The sequence below is a fragment of the Ixodes scapularis genome, unplaced genomic scaffold (genome assembly GCF_016920785.2).
Source record: "Ixodes scapularis isolate PalLabHiFi unplaced genomic scaffold, ASM1692078v2 ptg001568l_1__unscaffolded, whole genome shotgun sequence".
Classification (NCBI taxonomy): Eukaryota; Metazoa; Arthropoda; class Arachnida; order Ixodida; family Ixodidae; genus Ixodes; species Ixodes scapularis.
The window spans coordinates 2058969-2079487 of record NW_024610167.1 but is presented as its reverse complement, the minus strand read 5'-3'; the positions used below and the strand labels follow the sequence as shown (position 1 = coordinate 2079487).

Below are 20519 nucleotides of genomic sequence, written 5' to 3'. Positions count from 1 at the left end.
GGAAATAGGTGCGTACTCTCATCACTGCCTCAAGAAAATATCATTTCACACAAAGTGCATAAGCTGCACAAAGTAGTTTTTACAAGGTATGGGTGTCAGAGAAAAAAAAGTTTCTTTTTTCATTTAAAATGTGTTCCATTTTGATACAATCTAAATCCTAACTCATTGTAAATGCATATAACCATACGGTCACTATGTAAAAGGAAAAAAATAGGTAATGGCAAGGAGCCACTTTTTTTATATGGTTCTTGAGGTGACTACGAATCCAGAAAGACCGACATTGCATGTGGCACCATCGTGAGAAGGGAAAGAACCAGAACAAAAAGAAACAAAAGAACACTAATGGCTATATTCATGCGCAACAACAAAACTATGACTCTGTGGGAAGTTCGACTGAGTGGTCAAAAAAAAAAGAGGGCACAAAGCTAGTAAGTGTTTCCAGGGCCATGGATAATCAATACCATAGCTGCCTAGGTAGAGCCCGGGTCAGTTGGTCATAGAAGATCAGGGATGGCCATACTCACACTGCCCAAGAGCGGCAAGCAAAATTGTTAATTTGTAAAGGGGAGGAGGTAATTTTGTCACAAAGGGCAGGCGAAGATTCGGCAAAGATCACTAAAGAACTGATAGCTCAATAGTTTAATGTGGAGAACTTGTGCCAGAAACAAATAAAAAACGGAGCGTCGGGAAAGCAGAAAAAAAGCAAGCATCAAGGTGCCGACGGGACGGCAGGCTCGAGTGAGACTGACTCGGCAAGGCTGACCGTTTCCCTACTGCGACGAGCAACATGCTTGAACATGTTTTTTTAACTATGCTTTCACTCACGAGCATGCACACAGAGCCGAATTGCTCAAAGTGTTGCACTCGCATCCTGCAGCTGCTGACATAAAAGGCCTAGAGTCGCAACCGCGATTCACTTGCCATATTTATCATTAATAGCCCAAAACAGTGTCGCCGTACAATGCTTCGCTGAGAGGTATACACTGCGTCCTAACTTGCTTTGCTTTGCTCGCCTATGTGGTGAAAAGAAGTTACACTGCAGCATTTACTAGCCAAAGCAACAAACGAAAGCCTGGAATTAGAGAGGATTTAACCGGTGCAACTACGCTGCACGAACCATGGCACCCATGAACCATGAACCAGGTGGTTCATGGGCGCCATAATGCGGCTGCTGTGGGCCAGCTACGTCAGAATTGTGACAATGTTGCCTGGTCTCCAAATGCAAATGAGTAACATTAAAAAATTAATTTCTTGAAATAGTAAAGCTCTAAAAATTCTGAAAGTTGGTATGTATATTGAGCAACCTATCAGGGTTTCATATCAAGAGTCACCCGACTTAACTAATTTTCATGTAATGGCCCCTTTAAAGGGATACTTCAACGAAATTTGAAATATTCTCGTCGTGTTTAAAAATAGGTTGAATATGATCCACAATATCCGTAAATGACAATCGCACGTTTGTATTTTGAGCCTGGTGGCTGTATTTTTGATATAAACGGCCCACTCTGGCAAGCGCTCGGAGAAGGCCCAGCGGAGACCACGTGACATCCAACGCAATCGTGACGTAGGTCGTCCCAAGACGAGCAAAGCTACGGCTAGGCTGACGTCGAGAGGATGGCCTAGTCGTTCCAGCCACCGAAGCGGCTGCTTTTGTATGAATTTTGAGTGACGGGTTAATCTTCTGTAATCTTGTAGGGGGACAATAGCGACTTCTGCGACATACAAAAAGCATTCCCGGGGAGAGGGGAGTTCCTGCTGCCCCACTTCTCTCGTCGTGGCCGGAGGCGAGACAACCTCCGTCAATAGCTGTCAAGGTTCCTAGACGGGCATTACAAGCGAGGCGTTAGCGACATCCACCAGGTGCTCTTTGCTAATCGTTTAATTCGTTTTAAAATTCCTTTTCGTGACATTTTAACAAGATATTGGTGTGTTCGATGTGATGCTGCTCCTTTGAGCACATATAGACCAAAAAATGAGCGCCGAAATTTCGTTGTAGTATCCCTTTAAGAACAGGACAGGTGCATCGGCAATGAGATCACACCTTAAGGAAGGAGCACTAAAAGGGAAGTTTTAATGCAAAAGCATTAACTGCCTCATGGAAAGAGCCGACGTCTTCAGTTTGAAGCGCGAAAACGGCACATTAAATTCTTTCTTTCATTAAATCTTATGTCCGCGAGGCAGCGGCTCCACCGCTCCACGCCCAAGGTCAGCGCGCTGTACGCCGGAGACCAAAGAAGGGAACGAAGAGCGGCATACGTGCTTTCGCATTCACAACTCATAAGAAGTACTTAGGTGCACCTCGAGGCTTTTGTTTTTATGCTCCTTCCTCACTGCAAGCTTTCAGACAGACTCAAGCACATAGGTATCATTCACAACGCATAGACAGGTGCGAGAAGAATTGCAAAGAACTATGCACTTCTGAACAGATGCAGCGTCCTTTTCGATTATTGCATTAGTGTGTTGCACTTCAACAAACTGTACTAGAGAAAGAGCTCCAAAAGAGCTGAGAACAAAGTCCTTTACTTTCAGTTGTTCTAAACGCAGGGTCACATTTTTGACACAGCTACATGACGTGTGCCCCCGCTTGCACCAAGCAACAATGGCAACTAGCTGCCCGAATATGCCCCCTACAAACACGTAGGAATTCTTCCTACGGGACTTGTCCAGTGCTTTGACACAGTACGTGAAGGCACCAATTCTAACCTTCTTGAAAAGGACTTTGTCTCCTTCGGGTTGACCCTTTCCTTGGAAGATTACGGCACCATTCTTTACCACATGCTTCCTCAAGTTGTAGCCTTTCATCAGTGACCTGAGCAGTACCGCGATCTGGTCATCAGCACTGCGGTTGGAGGCGACTGCCCACAGTTTCGGAAGACTTCGGATTATTGAAAACTTATCAATAATCTGACATTGAACATATCTTGTCCCATTTACAAGTCGTACAAGTTTCCCATTCATTGACTCAAAGGGATATGCGGAGTACCCCCAGAGGGGTCCCCACAGTCTCACACTATCTATCAAGTGGAGGAGTAAGTGCGTGTTGTAAGTCATGTTGACTTGGCCATAGAGTTCCTCGAACTCTTTGAGGAATGCGGTCATTGCTCTTTTCACCTGTGGAAGGCTGTCAAGTGGAACTGAGCGACTCAACAAGAAGTGCATGATACGCACAAACTTCAGCCAGTTGTCGAAGTACTTTTTCGGGAGGAACCCCTTCAGGACCACAGGAGAATAAAAAAGCATCCAGCTGCGCCATTCCGACGACTTCCAGAACTTCATGTCCTTCAGAGATCTGGGAAGTCGGGAGATCTCCCAGATTGGCTGCAGCGCTTTTAGTTTCATGTCTATTTCAGACATGAAACTACCCAGGTGGTAGTGCTGCCCACTCCGACCTTTGAACCACATAAAGGCCGTGGATCTCACGAACCCGGAGCACACAGCGTGCATGTAATCAACAATGAAACCTGAGGCAAAGTTGAAAAATGCCAATCCGAAAAGAATGCTTGCACCCTTAACACCATGGCTTGGTGCACCTTGCTTCTCTGCCTTCTCAGAATGAAGGAGAAACGACTCATGAGACCGTGTTGTGCCAACGACCGCAGGGTACACTCTTACATGGCCTCGACCTTTCTCCACGACCTCTCCTTCGGCCTCACACCAGCCGCACCCAAAAGCCCCATTAAACTGAGTCATGTTCATGAGCATACAGCGTGCAACAGTATCTACTGTACATGGCCCTGGAAACACTCTAGATACTTTTTGTGTGCCAGAAGCATCAGTCCAAGGAACACCCACAGAAGACAGTTCATTCATAACCTCCACAAATGGCTCCAAAAAACAGTTCATGTCTGGCTTTTTAGGGCCAAACCACAAACCTGCTAGCAGCAGGTTCTGCACGCGTTCGTGAAATGGCAGCTCATTCACTTGCAGAAGCAAAGGCCAAATGCTGTAATTCGAAGACTCGAAAAGCGGAACACCATCGGTATTCCACGTTACGCTGAGATCCCCCTCTTTCAGCGGAAGGCTGTGGTAGACAGAGCTTTGTGTGATGTCCTGCACATCATACTCCAACGTTCCTGGAGTGCTCAGGCTCCCACTCAACAAAATGTCCCGAACCTGGGACTTAAGGTCCAAAAAAACAAAATAAGCACCCTTCGACACAAGATCATCTGCTCTATAAACAGTACTACAGACTGAGCAGGATACTTCTAAGAGAGATGCAGTCACTTTCCCCAGATTGCATACGCATTGGGGGCAGTATAAATACATTGCCTTACTGGCTTCGTCCCCAGCAAAATGCTTAAAAAATAAAAACTTCGACCTGGGAAAAACTGTTCCCTCCGGAAGATGGGAGTCCACAAGCTTCAGAAGGCTCTCGGTTGATTCCTTCGAAGAGTCGTACCGCAGGCTGTGGCTCATCACCATTATCAGGCTTTCCGCTCTCGTCAGCTTGGCCCCTTGATACAGTGGTTCATCCTGTGAATTGTGTAGATGAATTAGAAAGACATCAATCTACAAAAATTGTGTACTTCTGAGTTTAGGGCTGAAAACAAAAGCAAGGTCTTTGCAGGACCAAGAACACTGTAGTGTTGTTCATTTCGAGTTAAAGGGATGCTGAACTGAAATCTGAATTCCACAAAACACGGCGGCAAAAGCGTGCAACAGGATGCTACAAACACCAAAACATCACTCATTCAGCGATATCTCAAATGGATGACTGTATTTTTTAAGAAAAAAGGAGGTGCACTTGACAGATATGTTTACGTCTTGTTTCTACGAGAAGGAGACGGAACGGCCTCGCGTCTTCTTCGCCTCGCCGCCTTGAGGGGGCGAAGCGAAGAGAGGAGGAAACGAGATATCTTGATGTCACGCAGTTTATCGGCCTCGCTCAATCGCGACCTCTTTTTCCAAAAATACGGCCGTCCATTCGAGATATAGCCTTATGAGTAGTGTTGTAGGGATTGTAGTGTCCCGCCTGCATTTCCTGCATTTTTCAATCCAAATTCCAGGTTTTGCCCCTCATGTTATGGTTTGAGACCTGAAGCATGGCTACATTTCACATCAAGATTTCTGTACACAGAGTTAAGGCTGCACGACATAGTTCGTATAGCATTACCCAACGTGAAAAGAGTAAAGCTATACGCACTACATAGTGCACCTCGACCAGAAATGGTTATACTCACTACGCGAAGAGCTCACGCCATTTGGGTCACTCTTTCCAGGCGGCGCGTGTATCAACGGGAGACGTGTTACGCCAGCCCCCTGCCTGTGTTCACGCCGCTTTGCGGCGAGTGTGCGGCTGCTAATTACAAAACTATTAACCCACATGCCCCTTCCCCCCATACACGACACTGCGCGGCGTTCAGCCAGCAACCCGAGCCCCACTGTCCCCGATCGTACCTCCCGAAAGGGAGTCCCATATCATTTAATTCAGCAAAATTTCCTCAACGTTTCCTTTTTTTTTTTTTTCAGTGTTAATTGTAAAAAAGAAATGTCGTAAATATTGCCAATTGCTTAACAAACATAAACGTCCTAGAAGAAAAGAAAAACAAAAAAGAGGAAGTTTACACAGGGGTTCGAACCCCATCGAATAGGGCACCGCTGCTTACAAAACAGACGCCTTACCACTAAGCCACGCCACCGCGTCGATAGTTTGTTGTAACCATTCTTGTTATACGAGTTTCGGGTAGTCCGTATAGCACTTTCCAGCCGGGGTGCACGACGTAATGCGTACAGCTCTACTCAATGTGAAAAGCGAGGTATATTACCGTTTCCCTTTTGGCCCCTGCCTCTTCTGAACTCGGGGGGTCGTCTTCGCCTTCGGACGAGGGCGACTCCGACACCGGATCTTCCGTGAAACGTTCATTTGCTACGCTTCTTTGACCAGACGTTGAGGCTACACTTGCATTTTCTTCGTCCAGAACGGTCATCGATGCGCTCCCGGGACTGTCCACTTGTGGAATGCCAGGACTCAGCTCCGAGTCGGAGAGTTCGCTGTCACTGGATGTGAGCACAAGCGCTTCCCGTTTTCTTTTTTCTGCTTCTTTTCGAAGTCGATGCTTCGTGCGGGTCGGCACTTCGGAAGAAGGGTCCCACAGGTACTGCTTATACGGCCGTCTTTTCCCCATGCTGCGCTCAACCTCATACAGAGGCGTCCACGATCAAAAACAGAAGATAGGGATGTGACAGTGATGTACCAACACTACGCCACTACGCTATAGTCAAAACGATCAAACCCGATTATCGAGCGGTATCCCACACGAACACCAAACCGCCGTGAACCACTAAACCGACCGAACCGGATCGAAGCGCACGCAATAGCGGTCAGGGACTGGATTGGATATAAACTACCTACTCACTGGCTTGCACAATAATTGGTAAACTTTATAGTTCGACATATTTAATTACTTACAATTCTTTCATGCTTAATAATGTAAAACTTATTTTAATAAACCGAAACATTTATGTAAATGTAATTCCCCATCGTGTAAAACAGCGAATGTCTATGCCTCTGCTGGCAACAATGTGTTCTGTTTTCAAGTCAACACGTTGTTCGTAGTCTCGTCGTCTCGTAGTGCAGGCGTGCAGGCTTGGAGAGAACATGTCACATATTTTAGTCCGATGGCTGTCGGAGGAGAAATGGGATGTGTACCCTACACGTGTCCTTGTGGACACAGAGCTAGGGCTACGTCTGATGGCGGAGCCCAGCGCCATCAAGGACCTGCGGGGTTCTGTTGTCTTGGTGAGATGGAGCGCGGAAGAGCCGCCTGCAGAGGCGATGTTGATTGAAGCAGGTAAGTGAATGAACATGCACGTGGTTTTCCTCTGACGTCGCTAATGTCTCTAATATTTTGTGCACCGCCTAATGTTATTTTATCCCAAAACTGAATTATCTGTCGCCGGTGTTGAATGACACGAACACCATTGCTCGGAGAACCTTCGTTTCGAAGTCCGCGGCAAGAAAGTTCGACAAGGGTTGTCCCTCGCCATCAATAACATTTCTCCAAGGTCGCGTTGTCATTTCCTGCTTTCAAATCATACAAGTGACGGGAACCGGACGTTTAGGTACGCTGTCTTTCTGGCGCCGCAGGTTTCGGTGCGTGGCTATTCTGGGCTCCGCTGACCTTGCTTCTACAAAGTCATGTGGTGTTTCTGTACCCTAATCTGGATGACTTGGTATAAGCCCTTTGTGCATGCTGCCCAGTGATCTCTATGACAATTGCTGGATCGCGCTTCCCCGCTTCAGAGCCCTGTATAGAGAGTTTCGTCAATGGGAGGCGCGGGGAGTCAGGGCGTGGGCCAGACGTAGAAAGTGGGCTTGACATGCTCTCTTGGCCAACCAGAAGCCTAAAAGAATCCCCTGGCTGGGTAGCGAGAAACTGTTTAATCAAAGGTTCGTATATAGTTTTAATAAGCGCGTAAGAGTGAAATTTAGTAACTCTTCATGGTTGAAAATAGGGTGCACGTGATGTTTCGATCATGATCATTCAGAAAGATGTAAGAAATGAATGTGCCGCTCAACTCTGTTTTGCTCAGACAGTGTGACCACTCGGATGGCAGATTCCCGGCCCTCGGCGCCTGACGTACGGATTATGTCGATCGTTCCGCTAGTCACGCTCTTCCACCATAATTTTCGAAGACCGTAATTGAAACACCTCATGCGCCATATTTTCGTCGCCAAGAGTTACTCCGATGCACTTATTAAGTTAGTTTCTTGCTACCACCGCCAGGGTTTTTTTCTGACTTCTGGTTGGCCACAATCGACTTTGTGAAGACGTCCTGGAACACGCCGAGCCCTCTTTCGGCCAATGGCACCTCCTCGTTTTGTCTTTTACACTTCTCAACGAATGGCCAAACTCTCTGCATATACGCCTCTGCCCCACTTGGTCGCTGCAGCGCGAGTGAAGCCATCGGACCACCATCTTGCTCATAGGCAAATTGCGGTTTTGCTAGCGTTGCAGAGGCTGGCGGGAGCGTGCTAAAGACACGTTTTCTGCTCGTTCGTCGTCATTCGCCGAAGAACTTTTTAAGGCCCTGTGTAAGCGTTGAGACTTGCAGTTGAGGACACGTGGAAATATTTACGAAAGTGCAGTGCCGCAGGAAAAAGGCTCAACTCGTCGAAAGCAAGTTTTGCCGGTCTCGCAGCATCATCAAAGCTTCCTTTGCACGCAGAAGTGCTGCGTCTCTGTGCCTTCGCTCGCTTGGATACCAATCAAGAATCGACACCGTGTGGATGTGTTTTGGGAGTTCAATGTGCGTGGAGCTCTATGTGCCTTGGAAGCAGCGTTTTACTTTACTCTGGCAACTGTATTTCTAGCTTACGGCACTTGCGGTCGAGAAATGAGCTTGATCCAGTGTCCAGTGGCGACGGAAAAGGGGGGGAGGGGGGGGGGGTATGGTACGTCTTTTTTTAAGTCGTTAGGCGGTTTACAGAATACCGCGCACACAGCTCCTCATCACTGATCAGTGGTCTGGGGCTCATTATCAACAATTGCTTGGGACATCAACTTTGAGCACGGCTCACCTAAATGTGATTGGTTAACCGATTACCTAGCCTCAAAGATTTTCAGTCTCGTCGTCTTGTACTTTTGCCATCGAAAACCATTCTTGCTCCACAGCATTGCTCTATTTGTGCCGCCATGTGATCCATTAGTGTAGATTTGGAACATAGCCATGGTTAATAGTGCATAAGAGCAGCCATACAGATTGTTTTCCCCCCTTTATTGATAACAAATTGCCGGAACAGCTGGACGATCAAGAACTCTACGGCTGATATATGATACAAAGACATTTACGTGCGACGCATTTTCAGAACTTTGCCACGGCACTGATTCTTGATTGGTATCCAAGCGTGTGAAGGCACAGAGATGCAGTGTTTCGGCGTGCCAAGGAAGCTTTGATCTTGCCGCAAAGCCGGTGAAACATGCTTTCTACAAGTTCTGCCGTTTTCCTGCGGCACTGCGCTTTCGTAAAATTTTTCACATGTTCTCAACGGCAAGTCTCAATGCATACGCAGGGTCTTAAAAACCTTCTTCGGCGAAACATGATGAACAAGTAGACGTGTCTTCAGCACGCTGCCGCCAGCTTCTGCAACACAATTTGTCTACGAGCAAGATGGCCGTTCGGTGGCTTCACTCGCGGGAGCGGGAAGCACAATCCAGCAATTGTCATAGAGATCAGTGACTCTGCTTCATAAGGGTATATAGGTTTTAAACTTAATCTTGGTTAGCATTGATAGGTTGCAGACGAGCTGGTAATGAATCGACACCTTGTAGACCCTGAGATGGGGAAATATAAAAAAACGGACGAAGGAAAACTTTTGTTTTACAAAGTGAGCTATCCTTTGTCTTTTGTTTAGTCATGATATATGTTTTACCTTTTTGTTGTGATGTTTTGATTCTTTTAAATTTTGACTGTCAGTCCTTTCTATACATGGCTTGCATGTACATCAGTTGGCCAGACACAATGAGGAAAAGGGCTCGTGAGAGCATAGCCTCTACCGTGTTAATCTTGCCATCAGAAAGGAGGGCCTTGGGGTACTCAGGGGGGGGGGGGGGGGGGGAAGGGAAGGGAAGGGAAGGGAGGGAGGGTGCATGAGAGCATAGCTTCCTCTGCGCTAACGAGGCACATTTCACCACCAGAAAGGAGGGGTGGATTGACGTCACGTGCAAGCCATGTATAGTTGTTAAAAGCCTACGCGTAAAACTTGAACAAGTAGAGATACAGTCATGGTAAAAATAAATAGGGACAAGGGAGCTGCAACTGAACTACCGAAGGTTCTACCTTTACAGTCTATTTTAATATGAGGGTGAACAGGCTACAATCTTTGATTGCCATTACCTGAGCGTGAGTCGCGCCAATGGGAATGAAGGCGAGAAAGTGCGCATGCGCAGAGAAAAGAAACTCATGGCCTTTATTTCTGTTGTCGTGACTTGTACAAGCTTGTAATAGATATAAAAGAAGCTAGCTTGTCCACCCTCATATTGGAGGCCATTGTTAGTTTGAAGCGACAAGTTTGTTGTTTGTTTGAAGCCACATCTGCTGCTGTTAGAGCTGCAAATTTTATTGTTAAATTTTGCCAGGTCACTCGATTGACTTCATCCTAATTCCATCTAGAAAGGGGCATCATCATGTATTAATCCGCTGGTACTGCAGCTTGCATGGTACGAATCAAAATAACACTATCTTCAGTTATGCAGTCAGATCTTAATACAGCGACCACATGCTAGCATAGGGCACATTGTACTGCGAATTACAATAGTATTTTGTGCTTCTTTTCCCACACAATCATTAGAAACATGGTTGCTTTTGTTTATGAGGAACAAAAATTATGGAGTCTCACCATCTACAAAGGAGGTAAATGTAGCATTGCCCAGATTAAACCAGAGGCGGGGTTCATAACATGGCACAGAGCACCGATTGTCTTGCTGAAGCTGCTAGAAATGCTGCTAGAAGGTCCTGGAGGTTCCAGACAGCAGGCACTCTGTACGTTCCTATTTCTTTTAGCCATGACTACAGTCACTGGCCATACAAGCTCTAGCAGCAGAATGACAACTGGAGCAGTAAAACTGTCGCATGCAGCGAGTCAAGCGTGGTTGTGCTTTGGGAGCTGGGCTATTGGAACCGACCCGTTTTGCAATCGGTGTGGAAGCGGAGCTTTTATCTGCACTCCCAGCTTTTTAAAGTGGAATCTACAGGATGGCCGATTAAATTTCTGCCTTCGGGTGTTGGTACAAAGTATAAATTCACCATTTGTCAAACTGCCCAATATTGAACCAACAGCGCACTGGGATGTCCTAGCCCCTCAAGGATGGGGTTGGTTCCCTGTAGAGCATGTGTAGTAGATATGTGAAAGCTCGCTTCGTGGTGGAACCATTTCCCGCCACTTTATTAACTGGGGATAATGACAAAAGGAAGACATTTGTAGCAGTGCAGGCAACTCCTTTACAGTAAGCATAAAATTGTGCTGAAAACAGGAGACTGTTCGCATTTTGGTCACTGACATGTCTTTGTGTATACATACTCTAAACGACTAAAGTTTCGTGAGGACCTACTTTTTGCCAATTTCATGACTTGAGCAATATTGCAACAAATGGGAGATGGGAATATGTCGCCCTTTAGATACCAATACATTGCATATCATTCTCATTTGTGGAATTTTGTGCTCAATAAATATTCCTGGATCCGGCAGTTTGCCAGATTCACCAAAAATTGAGCCCATGAAAACAAAGTCGCTTGCAGTAATCATTTTACATGCCAAATTGGTGCAAGATTAATTTCAGTCATCCTTTTTACCCCGTAGGGCAGCACAGTTCTCTTGAAAAAAAGAGGACTTGGCTTGCTGACCAGGCCGACACTGCATCGTCCCAGCGGACGCCTGTGAGTTCCATTCTATTGGGGCATTGCCCTGCTTTCTTATGTTGTGCAACTAAATAAGAAGTTGCGACAGGGTGGTTTTAGAAGATATCTGAATTCCCTGTAAGCAGTTGGCGACCATCCTCGTAAACCTTTACTGCCATTTACACTGTTTATTTGCATCTGAGTAATCCTTCATTAGTGCAGCTTTTGGTGTCAATATTGCTTCTGAGCACGTCTCCAACTGGTGTGTTTTCCACATTCCTATTTGTGGTCTCCTGTTTTCCTCTTAATGACATTATCAATGGCGCATTAGTAGCCAGCCGCAATCCTGGCGGTGTTGCAGTAGCAGAGGTGGTGCTGGCAGGTGCTTGTTCTACTGTAGCTATCTCTGCAGTCAGTGGACCCCACAGCACTCACAAGTTGAGATACTGCAGCAGCAGCAATAATGGCGTCTGCTCGCTTTCTCACCAGCATCTCTTAAACCACCCGCCACGGCCGAAATGTCCAACTAAATGTCCTGCAGTCTTTCGTGACATGATTTGTTGCAACTTCGGGACCACTTGATGCGCAGGCAATGTAGGACAGTAAACACACCAGTCAGAAATGGTATTCAGGCACCATGGCAGGTAGTTTTAGAATAAGGTATGCAAATCCAAAGAAATAGCATCGTCGCCACTGTGCAGATGGAGGAGCTCCAGGCAGACAACGCTGCCCTCAAGAAGGGAAACGCAACCCTCGAGGAGGAAAATGCTGCCCTCCGGGTGGAAAACGAGAGACTTCAGCTTGCTGTCCGAGAGCTTGAAGCAGTGATTGGTATGTATAGTACGAACCTCTGTTAGAGGAACATGCAAACAAGTAGCCAGCGTGTGGCCAGCACTCCGTGCAGCGCCGGCTGCCCGACCCCACAGCTGCTCAGCGCAGACGCAGTGAGTGCCAGGGGCGCTGCGTGCGGCCTGTTGCCTGCTACTGGAGCTTGTTGTGCCTGCACCAGGCTGCCCCTCGCCTCAGCAACCATCATGGCGTGGAGTGTCAGCCATGCTGTCGTGTATTCCCTCCAAAAGTGGGCCGCTCTGTACAGTGCTGTCCACTGTTGAGGGGAAGGGGAACACTGACACAAGGCATTGCATGCCATTATGCTTGCTGGGTTGAGGGGACCTTAGCACAGGTGCAGTAAGCTCCAGTAGCAGACAACGGGCCACACACAGCATCTTTGGTGCTCACTACGTCTGTGCTAATCCAGCTGAGCAAACGTAGGGAGCACTGTAGCATACTACGACTGATACGCACTATCTCTGCACCAAACACCCAGTTCCTTAATTTTTTATAGCACAGCTCCTAGGTGCCCATTCTTGCATATAGCGGTGTCGGTGTTGGCATCACTACCGCCACCAAATAACGCCCCCACCGTACCCTAAACCTCCTCTCTTGTCCACCCTCAAAAAGAGTGGTCTATATTTGTAAACATATATATTTCTCTCTCGAATCCTTTGCCATGGTATATTGCAAAATCAAAAGACCCCAAAAGCTCGCTCTAATTTCGCATTACAGAGAAGCATAACTGTCTTTCATTTTTATTTTCTTTTATCTAATTATAGCCACTGAAAGTTCTCGGGGCACTAAAATCCCTAGGTCCGCTTCAGATCCTTCTCTTGGCACTGGATTCAGTGACTGCAATATGGTGGCCTGGTGCGAGCGGCGAGCGATGGGAGCCCTCTAACGTCACTAGAGCTTCGTGCTCAGTTGTTGCACGAGCCGCAGAATTTATGGAATGAGCCTTTGACGAGCCTCAAAGTAACGAAAGTGTCTCGTGTGGCTATCTGCGGAAGTGTCTCATGTGGCTATCTGGTGGAGCCTGGCAGAGCCTAGTCACACTCAGTGCTTAGCCAACCGCTTTTAGGGCTCACATTGCCCTGACGGTGCGCACCACAAATTAGTTTCTACAACGCCTACACAAACATAAATTAGTTAATACTGCAGGTTAAGCTAGTTGGTAAAACATGATTCACATACCAGTCACTCAAAAAAATCAAGCATACGAAAAAAAGTAATTTTTTCGTATGCTTGAATTTTTTTAGTGATTGACTACCTGTGCGTGAATCATGCCCCAAATTGTCTGGCTCAGCTACAGAGTAGAAGCTTTGCAACTGAACATGAAGTGCTTCTGATGACATTAGATTTGTCCTTCATCCGAGTTGTATGCGCTCTCCACAGGCATTCAGGGGAACAGTGGCTGAGAGGGCTAGTGCATCTCAGTTTGGAGCATGTGGAGCAAAAGCTCGTGATGCAGAACCCAGGGATCCTGGGTTCGATCCCCACTCCTGCCTGTTTGGATCTGGATGAGCATCGTACCGGCACGCGTTCGTGTAATCAGTACTGCGTGATGCATGTTAAAGACCCTAGGCTAGCAGTTGTACCGCACTGGCTAAATTGCTCATTTACAGTGTTCAACAATGTTGCCAAACCCAGGCAGACTAAACTTACGCTGTATAAACAACATTGACCAATTACTTTACACGGGCATTCGTCACCGCTTTGAATGTGCTCTTTGTGCACATCAAAGTTCATTTTGAGTGGTTGCATGACCAAGATCTCACTCGTTCGCTTTCCTTGGCTGTAGGACAACCAAGGCCCGGCTTGGCCTTCTTTTCTAGGCCTAGTGTCTGGAGCATGACAAAACCAGGAAGGTGGAGGATGTGGAAATTCCCCTTTCACTAACGATAGGCTATGGGGTACTTACTCACTGTAAAATACTCCTGAAAACGATCAACACGTCTGTCACCTTCTGGCCAGCCCTAGACCACTGGCTGTCTAGGGCTTTTATGCTTTTTTTTTTTCTTTTTGCTTTGTTGGTGTATTGGGTTAGCTGTACAGAGAGCTCAAATTTTAGCTCTAGGGAATGCTTTGGAATGTAGTCCTCTGGGAAAATTCAATTGCACGGTCTCGTGTAATTGAAGTGTTGCTACTGTTTCTTTAAAATAAGATGCAGTGGTGATAATAATTGCACTTTAACAAATGAGGATAACATATACTTTAACAAGTTGTGCTCTGAGTACCTTATTCTTCTTAGATCTTTATTAGGTTTTGAGAACTTCACAATCCCAGGAGTAAAGGATACCACACATTGTATACGGGTTAGCTCTTTCTGTACCTTGTGCGTTACACCCAATGTGCTGAAATGCTGTTAGTTACCCCCTTGCACTCCCTACCGTCTCTATTAATGACGGCAAGCAAATCTTTTCTGGCTCTTCATCACGGGGGTTCCCTGCACATCCTTTATGTTGCTTGCTGATTGACGTTTATTTTTTTTTTTTCTGTGCTCATGACATTCTTATGTGTGCCAGAGGACACATTTTGGTACACTTGCACACTGTATACATATTACTTCCACAGTCTTGCAGTGTATTCACAATGTGATGCGGATAGACATGCAAAGTCTGCTGCACATGAAGGCATCATAAAGGTGACATGGAAGTGAAAAAAATGTGTTTCTTGCAAACATTACCCGCGTAACAAAATCCTGCACCACGGCCCATAAGATTGGTGCATTATGTCTAGGATTTATGAACTAAAGAATGTCCTATTCCAGTCATGTCTGATATCATTTCAGATGCCACGGGGATGGTAAAGCGGCTTCATCGCATGCTACGGGCACAAGAAGCCGACCAGGTGCGGCAAGCTGGTCAGGCAGCTGCAGCAGCTCTAGTACCGGCAGCCATGGTAAGCTTTAGTCTCTCGTAACTTTGCAGTATGAGTGTTAATTACTGCATTGCTACATTCTTCATGCCAGGATATCCTGTTTGTTCCATCTTCATAGTTGTCTTGTTGATTTAAAGGGCTCCACCGAACAAAAATTCCCCTGCAATTGGAGCCGGTGCAATTGTGCTTATATGTGGCTTACACACAACACACTTCTGTCTTACATGGTGGTGTCGAAAGCCTGCCATTTATGCAGCGGAAGCTACGCTCGTCTCCTGGCCAATGCTCATTTCCTGTTTGTAGAACTAATACAGTAAAGGCTACAACAGAAAGGGTCCCAAGTTACAACCTATTGGTGAGGAGATTGAACTATACGCCCGTCCGTCAAAACAAACGGTGGCTGTGTAGCAAATATCTCCGCTCCGTGTTATGCTGCGTCGCTCTTGCGCTAGCTTAAATTTGCTTGCACTACTGCGCATTTTACTGGCCAATTCCACAGGTAACGTGTGGGGTTGGGAAGAAGCTTATATCACTAGCTTGTTCACAAAAAGAAAACCGCGTTTTGAGTGCATGAATAAAGGTCCGGAAAATCTTGACGCTTCATGACACTGAGTATAGTCGCAGAGTCCAGCGTGACTTTTGCGGTAGGTTACAAAATAGAGAATTTGCGACAGATACAAGCCATGTTTGCACATTACGGTTTGCAATGGCTGGCTTTTGTAACTCAACATGGTTAATTCAGAATAATTTTAAGAAGCTTCCAAAGGAATCGTGTGATCGATTCAATAAGTTGTGAAAACTAGAGGACTTAATATAGGCATATTCTCTTTCGACGATCTAGTATTAATCATAGACTCTAATAACCTATTTTCTTAAAGATTGTTTGTACTCTAATATATCTTATTTTCTAATGTCGTAAAGGGCAAAGCCCACAATGCCCTTCTGCTAGTTTCCAAATATTCAAATGTAACTGAAAGCCTTGTCTCTTTTTTTTAACTTGTTCCAGGTAGTGTGCTGCTTTAACCTTTCGCAATCTATCACCAGCACTAGCGTGAGATTCACACAGGCTTTCAGCTTTCTGCAGTGTGTAGTTTATTTATGCGGGTCAGTAGAGTCTGTTCTGCTGACCTTACCCGTTTTCCAAAAAATGAATATAGTAGAAAACACGCAAGACAGTGTCCGAAATGAAATAGACGAATGAAGCGTCGACATTTGTTGACACTATAAAGTATGTCGGATGGCATTCAGAAATTTTTATGGGTCATGTGCGTGAAAAGCTTGCGCACCTTTGTCATCCTAGGCTGATGTGTTACTTTAATAATTTCCTTTCTCTCTTCTTCACCAGACCGACATCGGATGTGGTGTACTGGTGGAGTCGTCGACGCTACAAGTGCTCCGCAAGGCCGCCAAGTCTTCTGGCTGTAAATTCGCTCGAAGCCTTGTAAAGGTACTTTTTCCAAATGACTCATGGAAGGAAAAGTCCCTCCATGGGCGTAGAAGTAATGCGCACAAGGACATTGATGCAAAAGAAGCCCTGGACCCGACCATCGTAAAGGCCATACTAGGTATGTTCTGTTTCCATCTTGTCGTGAATTTTTATTTTGTGAGGATTGTCCGCTAACCTGCTAGTATATGTACCGTATTTACTCGAAAATAAGTCCAGCATGAATAAAGGGCAAGCTCCTAAAAATTGAATTTGACAAGAATAGCAAATAACAAACAAACTTTTAAGAGAAGAGCAGAGGAAACATTGAACACAGCACACCATTATTAGCCGCATGCTCGGCTAAATCTCAATACTCTGTGCCATAAGCTCCATCATAATCGGAACATTCAGAAAATTACTCTTCCTTCAATGGTTCGCTGGTGTGTTTGGGTCGGGGTTCGCAATAGGTAAAATGGCGTCCCACTGGTTCTGCCATGCTCTAATCAGCTTCTTACTGTTGTCAAACCCTCAGCAAACAGTATCACGCGAAGCTCAATGTCTACAGTCTAACTCATCCAGTCCAGCGTCGTCGTAACTCGACAGCAAATGCAAAACGCCGCTGAGAAATAGCGCCAGCTGCCGAAGAAGGAAGCAAAACAAATGAATGAAACGGTGCGGCAGCAGATAGTTTTGTATGTGACCTCTCTTCCTAGCGGAGAGGTGGCACTACTCTGCATCGCATTGACACTCCCAAGGCACCTAGTCGAGCCGCTCTGGATCTTGATTATAAGTCTACCCATATTTTTGGGTAGCATTTCCCAGAAAAAGAAAGTCTACCTACAGGGTGATTTAAGGAGACGCCAGGCCCTTTAAATCGACCGCAAAATTCGGTTTATTAACCTATCATGCTACAACTTTGTGCAGCATTGCCCACAGATGGTGCATTTTTTTTTGTAAAATTTGCAAAGAACGAACTTACCTGAGGAAAAAGTAAAGAAAGAAAAAGGCTTAGCTCCTTTGGAAACGCAGGAACGCCACCGGTCTTCAAACAACACGGCGCCGTTTTACACGGGAGCCAAGAGATGGCGCAACAAACGAGCATACGGCGCCGAGAGCTGTCGTCTTTAGCAGACAATCTTTTCGACTCAAAAGCGGCGCCCGTTCCGCAGGCGGCGACAGTCACAAAAACAGGCGCGTTAACAACAAGGAACTGCAGTTCCTTGTCTCCTAAAGACGCCGGCTCTCGGCGTCGTATGCTTGTTCGTTGGCGGCAGTTGGCGTCGCGACCGCTTGTGCCATCTCTTGTCTCCCGTGCGAAACAGTGCCGTGTTGTTTGAAGACCGGTGGCGTCGCTGCGTTTCCATAGGAGCTAAGCCTTTTTCTTTCTTTACTCTTTCCTCAGATAAGTTCGCTCTTTGCAAATTTCACACAAAAAAAAAATGCACCATCTGTGGGCAATGCCGAACAAAGTCGTAGCGCGATAGGTTAAGGAACCGAATTTTGCGGTCGATTTTAAGAGCCTGGCGTCTCCTTGATTCACCCTGTATGTTCAAATAAATATGGTATGTATATATCAATGGTTACTTCATGTCTTTTAATCTTGTGCAACACAGCATGACTTCAGCTATGAGGAAGCAACCTCATAATGCCTGCTAGTGCTCTCTACTGGTGCTATTAACTTCTGACAGTGAAATTGGGGATTGAACTTGAATAGTATGTCAAATTTCTGAGCTCATTGAACTGATTCTGACATTTCCGCACTGCCAGTGACTACTCAGGGCGCACCAGTACGATGCGGCAAAGCTTCAGCCCCTGGCACAGGGGACGCTACTACAAATGCTTGTCATTAGTAGAGGAGCTGTATCTCTATACGGCGAGGAAGTCGTCTGCTTATGCGGAGAGGGTAGAGGTGTCAAGGAGTGACATCACGACGCCACACCTGATATGAGGATGCTAACATGGGTTAACATCGCTCTGTTGTCTGCTGGTCGTAGCAGTGGCTGCTCTGCCTTGGCTGTCAGAGGCCCACCAATTCTGTATGAACCAGGACTCGCCCTTCATCAAACAGAAGAAATAGCTCAAAGGTTAAGTTAAGCACGGGTAAGTTGTCACTCCTTTGTTTTTAGCTGCATATTACTCCGGGAATCCCCACACGTCAAATGAGTTGCTTAAAGAGAAGCAGTAAAAGACTGGGGACTGGAGATATGGCGGCTGGAAACAATTCGACCCTTTGATCGGTGCCACTTTTCTGTGCAGATCAATGCTCCTACTGCTCTGTCGCTGCTTCTTCATACGTTTGCACTGCATGTACACATTGAGTAGGCTAACTGTTTTTTCGAGTGTCCCTTAGCCGGATAGAGAAACATGATTGAACAAGAGGCGACTGAGTGTAGGCCTCGCTTCGACCTGCAACACAAGCTGCAATATTCACACTGCCATGTTGTTTCCAGCCACCACACCTCCAGTTCTCCGCCGTTTGCTGCTTCTCTTTGCACAACTCATTTAATGTGATGGGATTCACGAAGCTAATATGCAGATGAAATCATAGGGACAGCTTACCCACACCGAGGGAGAGAGCTGCCGTAGCCTGCCCCACTTTGGGTGTTGTTGACACAGCTGTGCCGAAGACCCATCTTGGAACCCCCTGCGAGGGCGTGTAAAGGGCAATCCCCTTTGGTTGGACCAAAGTAACCTTGGAGCTATTTCCTCTCCCATTTTACTAAGGGCGAGTCCTAGTTCATACAGAATAGGTGGATCTTGGACAGCCAAGGCAGGGCAGCCACTACTACTGCCAGCAGACAACAGAGCTATGTTTCCCCAGGTTAGCATCCTCATATCAGCGCGGCGGCGTGACGTCACTGTTGACATCTCCTGTACCCTCTCTGCGAGAAGCAGACGGCTTGGTCGCCGTATACTCTATCTTAGCATTTCTCTCCTCGGACTGCACCCTATTTCCTCTTTGTTCTTTCAGTTCTGTATGGATTGTTCACTCTAGTAGTCTGCCTTTGTGTTCTTCAAGGGGCAGCAGACACATCTTGTGCATTGATGCTGTTATCTCCGCATGTCAAAGCTCATCTGGGGTTCGATTTTGCTCATTGGTGTCGACTGTAGTTGAACGGTTGGACAATATTTAACCGAGGCTTTTTCACCTATAGCCAGATGGTAAGAATTGCGCCTGCTTGTTCCAAGCGCTCATTTGTTCATCGGTCACCGTCAGCTTGTTTGACTGCAAAGTAGATTGAAAGCTGCTAATGAAGCTGATGTTATGTCTTAAGTAATGCATATTCCTTTCTTTTCAGGGTACACCTGCATGGAATTTGATGTGCAATTGACTGCACTCACAAACAGCCTCTCCTCAATGCTGGCGCGGGGCGTGTGAAAGTGTGTGAAATAAAGTCATTTGGATCATTTCATTTACTGTTTAGTGCCTCAGCAACCCCAATGCTGCACAAAGCAAGATGGCTTTAGCTAGCACAGCTAGCTTTTCAACTGTCTAAAGCCTAATTAATTTGCAACTAAAATAGTTTGTTTCAGATTATCAAAATATATGTCAAAAAAAGTTCTAAAAATACTTTTAAGAATTTTTTGAAAATTTATAAAATAATTAAAAATAAGTTTATACTGCGAACGAAACAAAAATTACGTTAAAAAAAGAATTCAACAGAAATTTTGTTAAAATATTTCAACAGAAGTTCCGTCAAAAAGAATTCAACAGAAGTTCTGTCAAAAAGAATTCAACAGAAATTCCGTCAAAAGGAATTCAACAGAAATTCCGTCAAAAAGAATTCAGCAGAAATTCTGTTGAAGTAATTCAACAGAAGTTCAGTCAAAAGGAATTCAACAGAAATTCTGTTGAAATAATTCAACAGAAGTTCAGTCAAAAGGAATTCAACAAAATTTATGTAAGAAGGAATTCTAAAAAATTTAAGTGGCCAATTTTAACTAGGAATTCAATAAGATGTCAAAATAAACTCTGAAAAAATTAAAAAGAGTTTAAAAAGAAATTCAATAGGATTCCAGAAATTTTTCAACAGAAATTCAA

At 45.7% G+C, this 20519-nt stretch overlaps 3 protein-coding genes across 3 annotated transcripts; 1 reads left to right on the top strand and 2 right to left on the bottom strand.

Annotated features, from left to right (window-relative positions):
* Positions 1-1935: 1935 nt before the first annotated feature.
* Positions 1936-3432, bottom strand: LOC115328087. Its single transcript, XM_040216742.3, has one exon. The coding sequence runs from the start codon at positions 3400-3402 to the stop codon at positions 2341-2343; it is 1062 nt and encodes a 353-aa protein (XP_040072676.1). The 5' UTR covers positions 3403-3432; the 3' UTR covers positions 1936-2340.
* A 485-nt stretch (positions 3433-3917) lies between these two features.
* LOC121834567 lies at positions 3918-6266 on the bottom strand. The gene is made up of 3 exons (XM_042288285.1): positions 5766-6266; positions 4275-4473; positions 3918-3943 (listed from the first exon to the last, which is right to left on the bottom strand). Exons 1-3 carry the CDS (start codon positions 6123-6125, stop codon positions 3918-3920), a joined length of 585 nt encoding a protein of 194 aa, XP_042144219.1. The 5' UTR covers positions 6126-6266.
* A 5733-nt stretch (positions 6267-11999) lies between these two features.
* LOC120844776 lies at positions 12000-19890 on the top strand. The gene is made up of 4 exons (XM_040216722.1): positions 12000-12168; positions 14963-15072; positions 16397-16616; positions 19777-19890. Exons 1-4 carry the CDS (start codon positions 12000-12002, stop codon positions 19854-19856), a joined length of 579 nt encoding a protein of 192 aa, XP_040072656.1. The 3' UTR covers positions 19857-19890.
* The last annotated feature ends 629 nt before the right edge of the window (positions 19891-20519 follow it).